At 47.0% G+C, this 17,610-nt stretch overlaps 1 protein-coding gene across 21 annotated transcripts in view; it reads left to right on the forward strand.

The window, feature by feature from the left end:
- The window catches only part of AAK1 (AP2 associated kinase 1), a 99,795-nt gene that overhangs the window by 10,898 nt on the left and 71,287 nt on the right, over positions 1 to 17,610 (forward strand). For all 21 annotated transcript variants that reach the window (XM_081960939.1, XM_081960958.1, XM_081960957.1 and 18 more), the window contains exons 3-4: positions 14,747 to 14,865; positions 15,211 to 15,319. In XM_081960939.1, the coding sequence (XP_081817065.1) occupies positions 14,747 to 14,865; positions 15,211 to 15,319 (228 nt within the window). The remainder of the gene's footprint in view (positions 1 to 14,746; positions 14,866 to 15,210; positions 15,320 to 17,610) is intronic.

The raw sequence follows: 17,610 nt of genomic DNA on the forward strand, positions 1-17,610 counted from the left end.
AAATTTTTTTGGGATTCAAGTGGAATAAATGTGGAAAGCACCCTGTGCAGGGTGTGCTTTTGAATTCAGCACCACTGGCTTTCTTCTTCTTCTTCTTTTTATAAAGCATTTATGGCCCCGGAGTCCAACTTTGGCCACTTTAAGACTTGTGGACTTGTGGCTTTGCCGGTTGAGGAATTCTGGGAGTTGAAGTCCACAAGTCTCAAAGTGGCCAAAGTTGGACACCCCTGATTTATTGTAGAGGTAGTCCTTGATGTACAATGGTTCATTTACTGACAGTTCGAAGTTACAACAGCACTGAAAAAAGGGACTTATGACTGTTTTTCACACTTACGACCATTGTAGTATCCCCATGCTCACATGTTCAAAATTGTGACCCTTGGCAATTGCCTAGTATTTATGACAGTTGCAGTGTCACAAGAGGTCACAGGAAAGTCCAGGGGGAAGCCAGATTCCATATATAATAGCAGGTGAAGGATGCGTATTTGTGTCTTTATCTTTATAGTTATAACGTACAGTGAAGATGGCGTTTAATTTCGTTGTATGATGTGCAGTGACAATAAAGTAAAGTAAAGTAAACTAATTCATGGAATGACCGTGTGACTAACTTACCATTTAACAACTGTGGCTGCACAATGGTTGTGTGCCCAGGAATCCTCCGTTTCTCTGGAAGAGGCGCTTGCAGCTGCAATATTGCCTTGCAGCCCTTGTCGTCCTCTTAGAACTAATAACAGCTTTTTATTTCATGGTCCTTTCGAATGTACACTAATCGACATGCATTAAAATGAAATTTTGTTGCCCACAGCGCTCAAAGGGCCACTACCTCCAATATACGCTACACCAATGTGATAAAATAAATAAATGCAAGATTATGCACATGCCCACATATACGATGTGACATTATGCACATTCTGCTGAGTCATGACTACCTGGGCACATCCGCAGAGGTTTCTAGCTGGCAGTCCGGGAGCTGTTTGTGGCTTCCCCCTTCCTGGGTGGGTTGATGCAGCCCTGTGATTTCTTGGTGATCTTCCGTCCGAGCTATTAATCGGCCCTCGCCCTGTTTAGCTTTGGGAAATCCGCCAGCTAGTGTGTCCTTCTGCAGCTCTTCCGGTTTCACAAGTGCAGATTTAGCTCTGCTTCTGAATGGGGATACTGTTTCACGGACTTCATTTTGGGAGTCCATGGATGGACTTGCTGCAACTGAAAGAGGCTGCTCATGAAAGAGTCCCTTTCATCTACAGCTGGGGGAAGGTCTCATGCAGTCCAGCCTAGTGGTTAGCTCAAAGCCTTGTGGGAGAAGAACCTGAAGCCCCTGAATCAAATTTATAGTGTCTAAATTTAAGCATCATTGAATTTAGGTTTTTTTTAAGAGAATATGAGAGTTGGAAGAGATCTTGAAGACCGTCCTTGCCCTGCTGCTAAGTGTTTGGAAAGTGGCCTCTGGCATGCAGTTCAAAGACCAGATGTTGCTTATAATTCGGGGAAAAGCTGAAATGTCTTCCCTGATCGGATTCATTCAGCTTTGTTGTACCTCCTCCTTCCCCATCTTTCCAAATGCCATTAAAGGTCAGCATAAGATAGCTGTCAGGGTTCCAAATAGCATCCAAAATTAAATCAGAGTCCGAGGCAAAGTATTGGGCAAACTTCCAATTTATTAAGAGAGACATGTTGGCACATCTGGGAAAACCCGAATCTGAAATCTTCCCAGTTTTTCCCACCCAGTTGAAAGTTCAAGATCTTGCAACCCCACACCCACAAGCCCATCCCATGGTTCAACTCTTCCCCTGCCTCGTGGGCAGCTTCCACCCATCCAGTTCCTGTCAGGTGCAAAGACAAAGGATGACCTTGGCTTTCTAGAAAGAACTTTGTTATGGCTACATATCATCTAACTCTGTACAATCCCCCCTCCCATTTTCCCACAATAGAAAAGGCATAGCAGAATAACAGAAAATGTGTCAGGCCAAAGACCCAAAAGAAAAGATGGTTGCAGGCCTGACGATAGCTTTCGGTCCTGCTTAGGGAAGGAAGACAACTGCTATCGGTCCTTAAAAGTTTGCCTGGCAGGGAGACAAACTTAAACTCCTGATCCCTTCATTTTGAATAACTGGGTTGGTCCATTATGCTAAGCTATCATTTCAAAGTTTAGTTTTAATGAAAGGCAAATTAGCTGAGTGTACAAACAGGGGTGTCCAACCTTGGCAACTTTAAAACTTGTGGACTTCAATTTCCAGAATTCCCCAGCCAGCATGGGGAATTCTGGCCGGGGAATTCTGGGAATTGAAGTCCACAAGTCTTCTCCCCCCCCACTGTTTACAGTTTTTGTTAGTTACAACCTTCGTTTCTTTGAAAAAATACCGTTCTTAGCTGTAAAAGCTAAAGAGTCCATTGTTGTGATGTTGCTGCTCCTGCTGTCATCTTGGAGTCCCAACAATGGATTAAAGCACCCTGCAAAAAGCTTGCTTCTTCCTGGAATATGCGATGACTGTGTTCACATGCTGTGAAGGAGGCATAGATATTATACTGGGCCAGTCCTGGAGTCTGGGGAAGGCTCGGACGAGGGCTCTGCATCAGAGGCAGAGAGGGGGCCAGGGCCATCTGGGAGTTATGTGCTGCTTCCAGAGCCTCCAGAGTTGGACATCAGCAAGGCAGAGTAACAGGGGGAGCCTGTTCCCAGTGCGCGCATGCGCTGAGCTGCCAAAGGCAAGAACAGTTAAGACAAAAAGGGTGACTTTGGAGTAAGGCTTGGAGGTGATTGGCCCCTCCCATAGGACATAAAGGAGGAGCAAAGGCACGTGAGCTTTGCAGGAAGCAACTTTGTTCGTTCTGGTCAGTTCAAACTCTGAGAAGTCCTGTTTGACTCTGTGCTCTGTGTGGCTTTGCAAAACTAATTGCCAATTAGGTCTTTGGCAGCATTTCAAGGGAGATAAAGTTGGGTGCTTATCAGCCTTATCCTGAAAGACTTTGGCAGACTTCTGTCGGACTCTTTACAAACTATTTGTGACTCATTAGGGACTGTGAATGAACATAATTCACAGCCGTTGAAATAAAAAGAGGGTTTTGGGGACTAAGCGTGTGCTTTTTACTGTCTCAGGAAGCCTGGGTCAGAACACTAGCCAAGCTCAGCATAATGTGTGAATGTGAGGCTCTTTCCTGAAGAAAGCTGGGTGTGAGGACATTGTGATCTGTTTGGGCACCCCAAAGGTGCTTTTCCCAAAGGGCAATACGACTTTCTTGGGTTTCTTTGATTGAAAATGTGAACTGAAGAAGCTTCTTGGATGAGAACCAAAATATTTTCAAAGAAAAAAACCAAGGAGGTCCAGTTGCCCTAAAGGTCCTTTTTTCAAGAGGCAACTGGACTTTCTCGTTTTCGCTTCTCATTCAAGAAGCTTCTTCAGCTCGAAAAAGCAGCTTTGGGGCAACCGTGACCTGGATGACTGACAATCTCCATAGACGTCTCTTTGGGTGGGTTGGTTTGTGTTCTTAAGTCCTGTCACTCATGACTAACACCCCACAGGTGACCTGTTCCTTATTCTGATTCACGGACGTTGCCAGCGAGGACATTCAGTACCAGGTGACAGTTTGAGTGAACCACATGTTTGTAGTGACTGGGAAAGAGTGAAGCAAAACCCGGTATCTGATCTGTCAATCTAGATCAGAGGTCCCCAAACTTGGCCACTTTAAGACTTGTGGACTTCAACTCCCAGAGTTCCTCAGCCAGCAAAGCAACCTTTGGCCACAAGTCTCAAAGTTGCCACGTTTGAAGGCCTCTGATCTAAGTGGAGAGATGGCAGAGGAAGGGATTACAAGAGAGTAAATTATGCTGGCTGGGGAATTCTGGGAGTTGAAGTCCACAAGCCTTAAAGTTGCCAATTTGAAGACCCCTGATCTAGGTGTTGGGCAGAGACCTCCAGAGCCTGGGAAAAATCCAGCGCTCAGCAGTCACCCAGGCTGAACTTCAGAAAGTGGACTGGCTGTGACTTCATGTTGCTATTGCCTTTTCCTTTTAGGGGAGTGGGGGAGCCTGTGCTGAAAGCCATGTCAGCCAAGCCTGATGGAAGAGGCTGGATTGGAAATCCTGGGAAACTCTAGCAGTCTAGGGACTGGTGAGATGAGGGTTTTGACACCTTGCTTTATAAAAATCATTTCACCTGCAGTACTTTTGCCGTGTTGTGTTCGGCTGCTATTCTTTGTGTGCATTGGCATATTCCCGGCTGAAAAAACAGCCACCGAGAGAACTCCTTGGGGAAAAAAATCACCATTCTTCTATTCTGCAAATTCCTGTTTGATTTTTTTTTTAAAAAACAACACAAAATAAGGATCTGGATTCTTACTGCAGCAATTACTCTAGTTTGGAAAGGGATTTATGCAAGCAATTTTCCTTCCTTGCTTGGCTAAGCTTCAGAGGGAATGCAAGCCAGCAAAGAGTTGGCCACTTCCTATTGCAGTATCAGAGAGAATTTCTGGGAGAATTGTGGCTGCCTTTACACCTGGCAGGCTTTCTCCAGGAGTTGTGGCTGGGATTAGAGCAGAAATGGGCATTTTATTTTATTTTATTTTACTTTATTTTTTTATTTTATTATTATTTTATTTATTTCATCATTTTATTTTATTTATTTCATTACTTTATTTTATTTTGTTTTGTTTAGTTCAGTTTGTCAAGCAAGTACGAGATAATAAAGTATAAACATGGACATGAACACAGGAAATGGGGACGAATAAATGGGGACCGTAGGACAGGGACGGTAGGCACGCTGGTGCATTTATGCACACCCCCTTTACGGACCTCTTAGGAATGGGGTGGGGTCCACAGTCGACAGCTTGAGGTTGAAGTTATGGGGGTTTGAGGATGCAACAACAGAGTCAGGTAGAGCATTCCAGGCGTTGGCCACTCTGTTGGTATTATTGCGGTTGAAGCTGAAGAAGTCATCAGCAGGTGCGATGTTGTAGCAGATAATTTTGTGTACTATGCTTAGGTCAGACTGTAGTTGGCGTAGTTCTAGGTTCTCCAAGCCCAAAATTTCAAGCCTGGTGACCAGTGGTGGGTTTCTGCCGGTTCGCACCGGATCGGGCAATCCGGTTGGTCAATGAACCCGGAAGTAAGTTACTGCCCCACCCCTGTCACTCACTCGCAAGGCCTTGGCGTTTTTTGCATCGGAGCTTGCTGCAAGAGAGAGGGAGTAAAGACCTTTTCCGGATTGTTGGTGGTGGAGGTGCGGGCCCGTGCTCACTAAAGCAAGTCCAGGGAAATCCTTTGCGCCAGCTGGAAAAGGTCTTCACTCCCCCCCCCGATGCAAAAAATGGCGAGATCGGCGCACTTGGGTCTGCTGCTGCAATGTCCAGGGAGGCTAAACCAAGCCGCGTGCCTCTCCCAGCCACTTTCGTAGCTTCCCGGAGCGCCAAGAACCTTCGCGCTCTTCTCCGCGCTCCTCGGCTCCTCGTGACGGCAATAAGGACGTCCAGAAGTGGCGGGGGCCAGAAACCCTAGCCCCAAAAGCCAATTCTGGACATCTATTGCAGTCGTGAGGAGCCGAGGAGAGCGCGGATAAGAAGGTTAGGATTACTGAGCAACGTGTGTGTGTGTGTGAGGCTGGAGTTACGCCCCCCCGCCCCCTCCCTCCCGGGGGTCGAAGTACCTTAAAGGGACACTGAGAAGACATTTCTGAGAAGAGAAACTTCTCCGGTCGTGCCTGAGCTGGTGGAGCGCCGGCAAGCGCTGTCCCATCGCCAGGGAGACAGTCAGTGAGGTGAACTGCGTGGTTGCTCGGATCACACGGACGCAGCCCGACCAGAGAAGTTTCTCTTCTCAGAAATGTCTTCTTGGGCTGCGTCTGTGTGATCCGAGCAACCACGCGGTTCACCTCACTGACTGTCTCCCTGGTGACGGGCCGGCGATTGCCGGCGCTCCACCAGCTCGGGCGCGACCAGAGAAGTTTCCTCAGTGGAGCTCCTGAAAGGGACAGGCAGGCTGCCACCGCTCCACTGAGAAGACATTTCTGAGAAGAGAAACTTCTCCGGTCGCGCCCGAGCTAGAAGGGAGTGGGTTGGGGGGGAAGGAGGAGAAAGGACAAAAAGGAGAAAGAAAGGGAGAAAGAGGAGGTGGGGATTAGTGGGATCCTTGCTGGTTTCTGAGCTTGGTGGTTTTCTTACAGACATTTCATTACCAAACTAGATAACATCATCAGTGCTAGAAGGGAGCGGGATGGGGGGGAAGGAGGAGAAAGGACAAAAAGGAGAAAGAAAGGGAGAAAGAGGAGGTGGGGATTAGTGGGATCCTTGCTGCTTTCTGAGCTTGGTGGTTTTCTTACAGACATTTCATTACCAAACTAGGTAACATCATCAGTGCTAGAAGGGAGTGGGGTTGTGTGGAAAGGAGGAGGAGGAGAAGTCGAAGGACAAAAAGGAAAAAGATAAGGAGGGAGAGGACTGTGGGGTCCCTTGGTGTTCTCTGAACTTGGCCGGCAAGCCACTCCCACACAGGAGGCCACACCCACAGAGTAGGTTCCAAAAAAATTTGAAACCCACCACTGCTGGTGACCAATTTCGTTGTATTTATTTTGTACAATGACAATAAAGACTATACTATAAGGGATTCTATTGTGAGCATTTTATGGGCCCCAGGCCCCCTCCGTCCCTTTGGCTGCCCTGTCCGGCCCATCAGTTGGAAATCTCTTAATAGATGAAAGGTAAGGCATGAGCTTGGCTGCTGCGGTCTACATGGGCAGCCCTGCTCTCTTTCCTTAGCTGCAGGAGGAAAATGTTGCCTTCGTTGTTTTCTGAGATCAGCCCAGGGGGGTAACCCAGCAGAGCTGGGAGAGAGTGCTGGAAGTCGGGCTCTGCTCCTGCAGTCCTTCTGGCTCGGTTGTGGTGGGCCGTTGCCCTTTTTTTCCCCGTGAAAAGCCTCATTTGATCTACCACCCTAAAATCCCTGGGTGGTTTTCCATGCAGGAACTTAGCACGTCCAACTTGGTCCATCTTGGTCTACTTTGGTTTTCCGTGGAATATTTGTCATTATAATTTGGTTCCTGACTGAGCAATTTTGGATTTTCCTCCCCAAGCTTTCTTTTAAACAGAAAGAACCCCTCTACTTTGACCAAATCATGACCGGTTTCATCACTCTAGAGCAGGGGTGTCCAAACTTGGGAACTAAGACTTGTGGACTTCAACTCCCAGAATTCCCCAGCCAGCTCTGCTCTGGGAGTTGAAGTCCACAAGTCTTAAAGTTCCCAAGTTTGGACACCCCTGCTCTAGAGAGCTTCTGTCTCAGTTATGAGATGAACAATATTTCTCCACTTTAAATCAACCGTTTGGCCTCTTTTCTGCCTTCATGGGTCTCTTCATCTCAGTTTTGCAAATATCGAATGAAATGCAGAGCAGCTGTCTGGCTCCTCCCCAGCTTTTGCTTCTTCTATTGTTGTTGTTGTACTCTATGGTTATTTCTCAAAGTTGCGTGGAGTTGGGTGGCAGCAAATCAAAAATATTTGAAAATGTAATTGGTAACTAGTGAAGAGGCAATAACTTGCCTGTTATTTTGCCCAAGGGCATCCATTGCTGAATTTGCTATCTTTCTTTAAAAAAAGTTATTTTACAGGTAAAAACTGGGAGTTAAGATCATAAAAGTGCTTTGGGGGCTTCCAAGAAAAACTTGACTCATTTTTGCTGTTCCTGCTGCAGCCAAAATTGTTGAAGAAACATCACTCAAAAAGTCTTCAATGCATTTAAAGGAGATGGGGTTTCCTCTCACCCACCCTTCTTTCCTCCCTCCCTCCCTCCCTCCCTCCCTCCCTCCCTTCTTTCTTTCTTCCTTTCTTTCTTTCTTTCTTTCTTTTCCTTTCTTCCTTCATTCCTTTCTCCCCTCCTTCCTTCATTCCCTCCTTCCTTTTCCTTTCTTCCTTCCCCCCTCCTTCCTTCCTTCCTCCCTCCCTCCTTCCTTCCTTCCCTCCTTCCTTCCTTCCCTCCCTCTTTCTTTTCTTCCTTCCTTCCTTCCTTTTTTTTCCTTTCTTCCTTCGTTCCTTGCCTCCCTCCCTCCTTCCTTCCTCCTTTCTTTCTTTCTTTCTTTTTCTTTCCCACCTTTATTGTTTTTACAAATAACTTGAGACATCTTGCCCCCAACAATCTGGGTCCTCATTTTACCCACCTGGGAAGGATGGAAGGCTGAGTCAACCTTGAGCCGGTCAGGATCGAACTCCTGGCAGTAGGCAGAGTTAGCCTGCAATACTCACCATCTTCTGCTGGTTGGCCCAAATGACCCAGCTGGCTTTCATGCTTATGGTGGGACTAGAACTTGGTGTGTCCTGCTTTCCAGCCTGCTGTTTTAACCACTTGGCCCAACTGGTTTTTCATTCCTGATGCTTGGCTTTGCTCCTTGGAAGCTCTGCTTAGCTGTTATGAGTAATATGCTCGGAGTACTGTAATTATTTTAAGGGCAATGTATCAACCAGTATCGGTATCAGAGCCATCAGGATGGGTGACACACTTCAGTAATATTTAAGAATTACTAGTGAAACCATTTACTGTATTTTTTGGAGTATAAGACGCACCACCACCACCCAGAGCGTGGAAATTTTGGGGAGTCTTATATACTGAATACAGCCATTTTTGGCCTCCTGAAGCCCTGCCGCCGCATCCCATTTTTGTGAAAAATTGGCAAAAAAGGGGGTGTTTTGCCTTCCCCCACCCCCTCAGAAGTACTCTGCAAGCTTCAGCAGGGCTGGAGGAAGAGAAAAATGGCCCTGTTTTGGTGAAAAATGGCATTTTTGCCTTCCCCTAGCTCTGCTGAAGCCTACAGAGTGCTCCTGGGAGCCAGGGAGGACAAAATATTTTTTTTTCTTACTTCTTCGAAATCTTGCTGCATCTTATACACCGGTGCGTCTTATAGTCTGAAAAATACGGTAAGTACATTAGTGAAACCTGGATGGATCTCCTCCTCCATCCAACAGGATCTTGTTTTCCTAGTGCATTTTATATATATTTATCAGATTTGTTAAGATGACCCAACTCTACGAAAACTTTGAGCAGTTCATAAAAAGGTAAGAGAGTGTGGGCTTTAAAAAAGGGAAATTGTAGTCGGAGACAGTTAAGATTTGAGAAAATTTGCTTCTCTGAGCAGAATTGCTTCTCGCAGAAGCCGACATTGAGGAGAGTAATATTCCTTGCACCTTTCCTTTTCTGCAGAATTATTCAAAGAAAGCCACCTCTCCTCTTATCTTGGAGGAACTTTTCTTCCTGGGAGCTTTCAAGAAGAGACTAGGCTGCCATCTGTCAGAAATGGTGTAGGGTCTCCTGCTTGGGTGGGGTGGGGGTTGGACTAGATGACCTCCAAGGTACCTTCTGTTAATCTGTAATCTAATCGGAAATAATTTTGCGGTTATTGATGGCGCTTTAAAAAAGCTGTTTTTGAATACTTTCCTTTAAATTAAAAGAAACAGCAGCAGCAACAATCAATTTTTAAAAAGCAATCAGGGAAACGGAGCTTCTCTGGGCTCTTTTAAGTGGCAGCTGCAGATGGCTGAGCCTCCTTGACCAGAAGGGAAACTGAGGCGGAAGTAAAGCTGGCATGGTTGTCCTTTTGAAGAGTCCGGTGGCTCTGGAGTGGTCAGAGGGAGAGGCCGGGTGGGAAAAATCCTGCCTCCTTGGCTAAATGCTTCCGTGTTTCTTCCTCCTCCTCCTCCTCCTTCCTGCAAACTCTAGTCCCTTCTAGCACTGATGATGTTATGAGGTTTGGTAATGAAATGTCTGCAGGAAAACAACCAAGCTCAGAGAGCACCATGGATTCCATAGTTCTCCTCCTTCTCCTCTCCACTCCTCTCCTTTCCTCTCCCCTCTCCTCCTCCTCTTCTCCTCTCCTCTTCCTCTTCTCTCCTCTTCCTCCTCTTCTCCTTTGCTCCTCCCCCTCTCCTCTTCTCCCCTCCTCCCTCTGCTCCTGCTCCCACTGCTCCTGAGATGGGCTGGTTGACCTTTGGATCTCCCGCTTCTTAGCAGCGTCCCCCCATCTCTTAGGTTGCGTGAGTCAGCTAGGCTGCCTTCCCCCTGCTAGAAGAAATAACGAATAAGCTGCTATTCCAGCAGACGGAATCTCTCGGCTTGCGAGGAAGCAGCTCATTTGGCCAAGGTCCCAGTTGTCGCTTGTTTCTCCTCCTCCTCCTTCGTAGGTTTTGTTAAAAATGAAATATTATTTACGTGAGGAAAGATGAGCGTTTCACAAATGTCTCGCCCGTTAAAACTGCAGCTGGGAAGGGTGGGCTGCCTTTAATTTTCCAGGCACCTGGGCTGGGGAGGCAGATGCTGCTGAAAGCCAAGGCGCTCCCTTGCTGTTGGGTGAAAGCAACGGGAGAGGTGGAGGAAGGGGTGGCTGTTGCCGCTCCTCCCGCTTTGCCCAGGATAATGAGAGGGGAGGATGGAGAGCAACCGAAGGGGTGTTTTTCAGGCCAGGAACACCCCCCCCCCCGTATCTCTCCGGAAGGCAGGCAGGGTGGTCCAGACGCTTCAGGGATACCCAGGAATTCACCTGTGGCAGAAGCCCCCAGGTGTCACCCAGCCAGATCAATTGTTTTACGGCAGACCCAGATCGATGTCATCTCTGTGTGGAAGGTGATCCGCCTGTTGCACAAGACAGAAATCAAACCCTAAATGTAGGTTTGCTCCAGGATTGAGATTCTAGGCATGTGGTGGTTCCACAGAAACGTCGTTTGCACGCAAGCTCATGGGCGCCGCCCTCCAGAAAAGCCAAATTTCCGGGTTCTAGCCCGCATGCGTGCCCGATGATCAGCCGGCCAGCATGCATGTGCAGGCCGGTTTTCGGCACTGCCGCGTGCGCAAAGGGATGGTGCTCCAGAAAAGCCCAACTTCTGGGTTCTGGCAGGCATGCACACGTGACAGTCAGCTGGCCGGGGCGCATGTGCACACCGGCTTTTGGCACTGCCACATGTGCAAAGGACAGCTGATTGTCGTGCGCACCAGAAACCAGAAAGACAAACAGGCAAAGCAGCGTGTGCTGGGCGACATGGCTTCGTGTGCCACAGGTTCGCCATCCCGGTTCTAGGCCTTTTTCAAGTCAGCGGGCGTTGGTCCAGTCCCTTCCTTCTCCTTGAGAGTTGGAGCATCTGCTTGGCATTTCTATAATGGTGGCGACTGGACTGGGACCAGTTGGTTCCTGCCTCAGCTGCTTAAACACTGAATATTTTACTATTTGTGATGATAATCTGTTGCTTGATGTTCCTTCTTAATGGCTGCTACCACACCCCTCTTCTCTCTCTCTGTCTTACCACAGCAATTTCCCCCCCATCTTAACTCTATTGCAAAAGTGCTGAATGGAAGGTGGTTTATCCTGGTTGCATGGGGACGTCCTGAGCGTGTGCCCCAGAAATGCCAGTGTTGTGATTTCGGCCCATTTCGTGGCTTTCTGGGTAGTTTCAAGAATGCTTCCTCCTCCTCTCCAGCAGAAAAGAGGCCTCGTGCCACCCAGTGACTTCCAGCGCGTCTCACCTTTGCAGGGTGGAATGTGGTAAAACCGTGCATGGTGGGAACATTGATTGTGGTTTGGCTCTAAGGGCTGTGGCTTCTTCAGTGGAATTGGGCAGCGGATCCAAGGTGTTGCCATCCAATTAAGCCCCGGGGATTAGTTTTGGAAGTCTCAGGGAGGTTCTTGTCTGTATTTGCATCTACATTGAAAGGCAGGGTTCATAATGCAACTCATGAGCCACAGACATTAAACTGACTCTGACAATGTTGTCTTTGGGGGGCTTTGATCCTCTCTCTTAATTCCAAGCATCCCTGCCTAATGAAAATTAGCGGAGCAAAAAACAACAACAGGTGGAGTGCCCCAAACGGTGTGTTCCTATTAATATGCTCTTGTCTTTGATTTTTCAAACTTGCCCCCTTGGAGAGTGTTTTTTTCCTTGCTTGTTTGCATCTCTTGAAAAAGGGCTTTAAGCACATACCATATTTTTCAGAGTATAAGACGCACCAAGATTTTGAAGAGGTAAATTTAAAAAAAAAAGTTTTTGCACTCTGCAGACCTCCCAAACCCTCTGCACGCCTCGTTTTTTGTTAAAAACAGGGCATGCAGAGTGTCAGCCTCTCCTTTCCTTGCTTGCTATCGGCTGCCATAGAAACGGGGACGGAGGGGGCTTGAGATATTTGGGAGTGGGAATTACTGTTGCTGGGGGAGTTATGAAGAAGGAAGTTTTGTTCTCACCATCTTCTGCGCATGCTGGTGGCCTATATTTGGACTTGGTCAAGGCCAACCGTCTCGCATACCAATTTGATGCATTCCACATGACACCTTAGGGAGTTGCAGATTGGACATTGGGTTGGGGAACTGGCGGGAGGGTGCTGGGTAAACCTTTGATCTGTACATGTTCGCACCTTTCTGGCTCAGATCTTGCTTTCCTTTTTGCTGCTTTCATTTCATATCTAGTAAAAGTACTTTATCTCTATTCAAATGGAGTTGAGGTTTTTCTTTCTTGGATATTGAAGGAGGCATGCCTGACACAGAGAGTTTGGGAGGCCTATAAAGTGCTCCTGGGGGCTGGGTGGGCACAAATAAGCAAAAAATTTGCCCTTTTTGCTCATTTTTGCCCTCCCCAGCCCCCAGAGCACTTTGCAAACCTCCCAAACCCTCTGCACATTCATTTTTGCAAAGGGGACGGGGTTTCGGGATGCCAAAAATGCCGTATTCACTGTAGAAGAAACACCCAGATTTTCACCCTCTTTTGGGGGAGCAAAGGCGCGTTTTATACTCCGAAAAATGTGGTATATGTGATGCACTCCTCCAGATGCTTCCACAGATGCCTCTCCGGATGTTGGCTTGGAAGAGAAGCCCAGGCATGTCTGGAGGGGAGATGGTCAATGGCTCTGAGGCAGGGGTTGTGAGTCCAAGTGAGGGGAGTGGATGGTGGGAGAGAAACTGCTGGATGAGAGGGACTTGGATGAAGCACGGGCTGCAGCCGGAGAGCCCTGAGGCTTCAGGTGGGGAAGCACGCAGCTGCAGCCGATTGGCGAAGAGGAAGAGGAACCGCCTTCTGCCCTTGATCCAAGAAGAGGTAGGGAAGAGAAAAGGCAGGAGCAGCTAAGGCCAGTCTGATTACATGCGAGGAGGCAGCCTCATCCCTCTTGATGGGCTGCACCAGAAGCTGGCTGTGTAGCACAGTAGACAGATGGAGATGAGGTGGGGACAAAATATTCATTTCTTAGTTGCATGTTTCCTGGTTGTTGTGATTCCTGCCTTGCTTTGGATCATGTTTTGTGAATTCTGGACTTTTCTTGCCTCTGGTATTATGGATTTAATTTTGCCTGATGGATTTATCTTGTTTGGGAAACTCTCAAGTGCCTTGTGGACTCATTGGCCATTGGTCTGTGGACTAGCATTGGCCTTCTTTTGGCTAGATTTAATTGGGATAGTTCTGGGTTTTTGATGAAGGAAATTGCTGGAGAATATTAATAAACCCATTAAATCATCATTACATGTGCGTGTAAGTGAGCGGGACAGCACAATGTAAGCTGTAATGGCTGTCAGAATATAATGGTTACTACTTTAGAGAAGGAGGGAGTTGCCAAATAGAATGTGCTTTTCATGTGTGAGAAAAGCATGCACAAATTCCTTTTTTTCCCTCTTGCCATTTTGGAAATGTTAGAACTGTTTAAAAATTGGTTTAAACTGCTTGAATTCATAGTGCATTCATTGTCACATTCATTTGATTTAAAAAACCTGTGCGCATGTACCTCTAAACTATTTGAATTCTGCTGTTGAAAATGGCATGCAGGGCAGTTGCGTACAATCAGTGAAAAGTTTGTAGCCTGAAAAAAATGATGAAGGGAAGGGAATGCAAAGGAAAGCAGTGGGGGTGGGGGAGATAAATCAGGCGCCCGTTCCCAAACTCAAAGGGAAGTCTTGTGTAATGATCAACTGGATCCTGTTCCAGAATGGAAGAGCTTGCGTCTTCCAGTAGGATGGACGGCTTGACTCTGCTTCCAAATTCTTATTCCTTATGGATCCTGAAATAGAAATGGTACTCTAATTGACTGGTTAATAACCTTTTTTATTTAAGCAAAATATTGCAATTATGGCAAATTGTGACAGCATCCTAAAAAGTAGAGACATCAACCGGCCAACAAAAGTGCGTATAGTCAAGGCTCTGGTTTTCCCAGTTGCAATGGATGGCTGTGAAGGTTGGACCTTAAGGAATGCTGAGCGCCAAAGAATGGAGGCCTTTGAACTCTGGTGCTGGAGAAGACTCCTGCATTGAGTCCCTTGGACTGCAAAGTGATCCAACTGGTCAGTGCTAGAGGAGATCAACCCTGACTGCTCTTTAGAAGGCCAGATCCTGAAGAGGAAACTCAAAGACTTTGGCCACCTAATGAGAAGGAAGAAGGACTCCCTGGAGAAGAGCCTCATGCTGGGAAAGATGGAGGGCAAAAGAAGAAGGGGACGACAAGAGAATGAGGTGGCTGGATGGAGTCACCGAAGCAGTCGGCCTGAGCTTAAATGGCCTCCAGGGGATGGTAGAGGACAGGACGGCCTTGAGGAACATTGTACATGGGGTTCCGATGGGTTGGACACGACTTTGCAATTAACAACAACTTTGCAATTATAATAATTAATTTTAACGTTCTAGAACTCTGCCGAGAGAGCCCCATTAGAACTTGTAGGCCTCTAAACAGGGATCCCACCCCAATTCACGTGGTTCCTCACTGTGGGCCAGGGCCATAGTTGGATTATGAGCTTTTCTCTCTCTTGCCTCGGCAGGTGGCTTCGCTATCGTATTCCTGGTGAAGACCAGCACTGGGATGAAATGTGCCCTCAAACGAATGTACGTGAACAACGAATACGACTTGCAAGTGTGCAAACAGGAGATCCAGATTATGGTGAGTCTGTGGAGCCCTCATGATCTTTGCCGTATGGTATGTTTACACGGAACGATAAGCATTTTTAAGAGACGGAAAACAGCAGCTATTGAGAGAAGTCGTGCAATGCTAGTTGATCTTTTAAACCTTGAAGGAGTGGCTTGTTTAAACTCTGCAGCTTGGAACCGGGGCATGGAGATCAGATGCAAGGCGAAGGGTCAAGGAACAACCAGCGAACAGACGGGTCAAAGGGGGGAAAAACACCAGGATTTTTCTTTGTTCAATGAGGACATTAGTGGTCTTGCATGTAGGGCTGTTTATGGCGTTGTGGCTCACAGTAAAGATGTGCCTTTTGTTCTTTTCCAGAGGGATCTTGTGGGGCACAAGAACATTGTCGGGTACATTGACTCCACCATAAACTCGGTCAGCAGTGGAGATGTGTGGGAAGTCCTAATCTTGATGGATTTTTGCCGAGGTATGTAAGCATTCACAGGAACCATACCTGCAAGCCATCTACTATTCCTTGAATTCTGCAAAGTTCTTACTTAACCCTTTGGACTAAATTGTAGGACTGACTTGGGACTTCTCAGCTTAAGCTGGAATCTAATCAGTGCAGTTTTTACTGTTTTGGTGCAAATTAATCACTGAAATCTCCCATAAATTATCTTCCCTATTTTGCAGAAAATGGGAATGCGGTTTGCTTCTCTCCAAAGCAGAAAATTATGCCTTAAATGCCACATTTCCTTTAACTAGTTGGGTTATTGACTCCAGGCAAGTCGGAAAAATAGCAAAAAGGGAACATTGAAACATTGAATTTTTACATTAATTGTATTTATAGAACATAGTTCATTTATTTATTGAGCCGTGGTGGTGCAGTGGTTAGAGTACAGTATTGCTGGTTGATTCTGCCCACTGCCAGGAGTTCGATCCTGACCTATTTAAGATTCAGCCTTCCATCCTTCTGAGGTTCGCAAATTGAGGACCCAGATCAGGGGTGAAATCAACTTACCTTTGCTACCGGTTTGCAAATGTGAACCCAGGACATTCCAGGCATGCGCAGAGCGTCAAAATGGAACGCGCCTGCTACTGAGCGCAAGTAGAACAGTGAGTTATTTCTGACGATCTCCTGTGCCGGGCGACTTAGATTGGCTAGAAAGCAGGAAACCCGTCGATTCTAGCTAATATAAATCACGGGTCACAGCTGATCATCAGAAATACCAGTTTGTCCGAACTGGTATCGTTTATTTTACTATCGGTTCGGGCGAACGGTAGCATTTCATCCTTGACCCAGATGGTTTGGGGGCAACATGCTAACTCTGCAAATTGCCTAGAGAGGGATGTAAAGCAGTGAGAACGTGCTATTGCTATTATTGGTTTTTAGTTAATAGTAAAAAAGAAAGAACAGAAAAGCAGAACACAAAGATAACAGTGAAGGTGATAAATGCATTTCTTCTCTTCGACAGTGGAGGCCAACTAGTTGAACAGCCAAACCAGCCACGTACAAATCACGTATAGTTCGGTGGGGTAGACGGCTTATAAAAGTCCATCTTGAAGGAGAAGCATTGCTATTTGTTATTTATTATTTATTGAATTTGCATCCTGCCGCAGTCTTATGATTCTCAGCTCTGCAAAAGTCTCCGGGCTTCTTTCGAAAACGGAGGCTGGCTCTAGAATGCTCAAAGCAGAAGAAGGGAGACGTGGCTCCAGGGTTGGCTTGTTTTTTGCCCCCCAATACCTACGCACACACACACACACATGCACTCCCCTCCCTTGCCTGCAGTGCAGCTACAGATCTCCTCCAAGCAGAGTTGCTGAAATTGTCATTGTTAATGGGATGAAAGTAACTATTTAGTAAACGCACCCTATGTGCATTTAATGGGGAGTTCTGGTTCCAGTCCTATCCAGAAGCAAGCTCTCTAGCCCCCCCTCAAAGGACAAGAATGGCCTTTAAATTTCCATGCCTTTGTGGTCAACAACCTGCAGCCCCCTGGCCAACACTAGATGGAACCTGGTTTCGAACTGCAGCCATTGAATCTCTAACCCCAAGTCTTCAGCTCTGAAGACACGTGCAGACATTTTTGGCTTCCTGCTAGCTAATGAAGTGGCTGCTTCTCTTTTGCCTTGCACGAAGGGTTGGGGGGGGGGGGGTCCTTGCAGGGGAGTTTTCCCAGCTGCTTAGAGATCAGTATGGAAAAATCTTCCAGGTCCTTTGCATTTATATAGAATTTGGAGAGGAGAATTGTAGCTGCCAGGTGAACTTGAGGGCAACGTTTGGGAAGCATTCTCCTTCTTGCCTCTGGGAATCATCGGTTGGTCTGCTTAGAAGGGAAATGGGGAAAGATCCAGGAATTGGCCTCCTTTAGTGGAGAGTCCCTTGGCAGCCTCTTGACAGCAGTTTTATTTATCTCTGCATCAGCTCCCATCAATAGCAGCTTTCCTCCTTTAGAAGTCTGAATTGATGGAGGAGGAACAGAGAATCAATCACTCCTCTTAAAGGCTTCACCTCTCTCTTTGCCAGAAATAGCAATATGCCTTCTTCTCGCCATATATCCGGGGGCTTTTATTTTGCATGCCAAAGATGTGCAGTTGGGGCTCTTGTCTTCTCTCAGTCTGGCTCAGAAACAGCCTGCAGGCAGCATACAGAGACGGAGCCCTGAGCAAGGTGGACATATTAGCTTGTCACTTTCCCACCCAGTCCCTTGGCGTCCTGGTGCCTTGGAAGAGTTGATGGCCAGCTATGCACAACGTGCCAACTTAGGCTAAAAC

Source organism: Natrix helvetica, assembly GCF_964273705.1.
Source record: "Natrix helvetica genome assembly, chromosome: 8".
Classification (NCBI taxonomy): Eukaryota; Metazoa; Chordata; class Lepidosauria; order Squamata; family Natricidae; genus Natrix; species Natrix helvetica.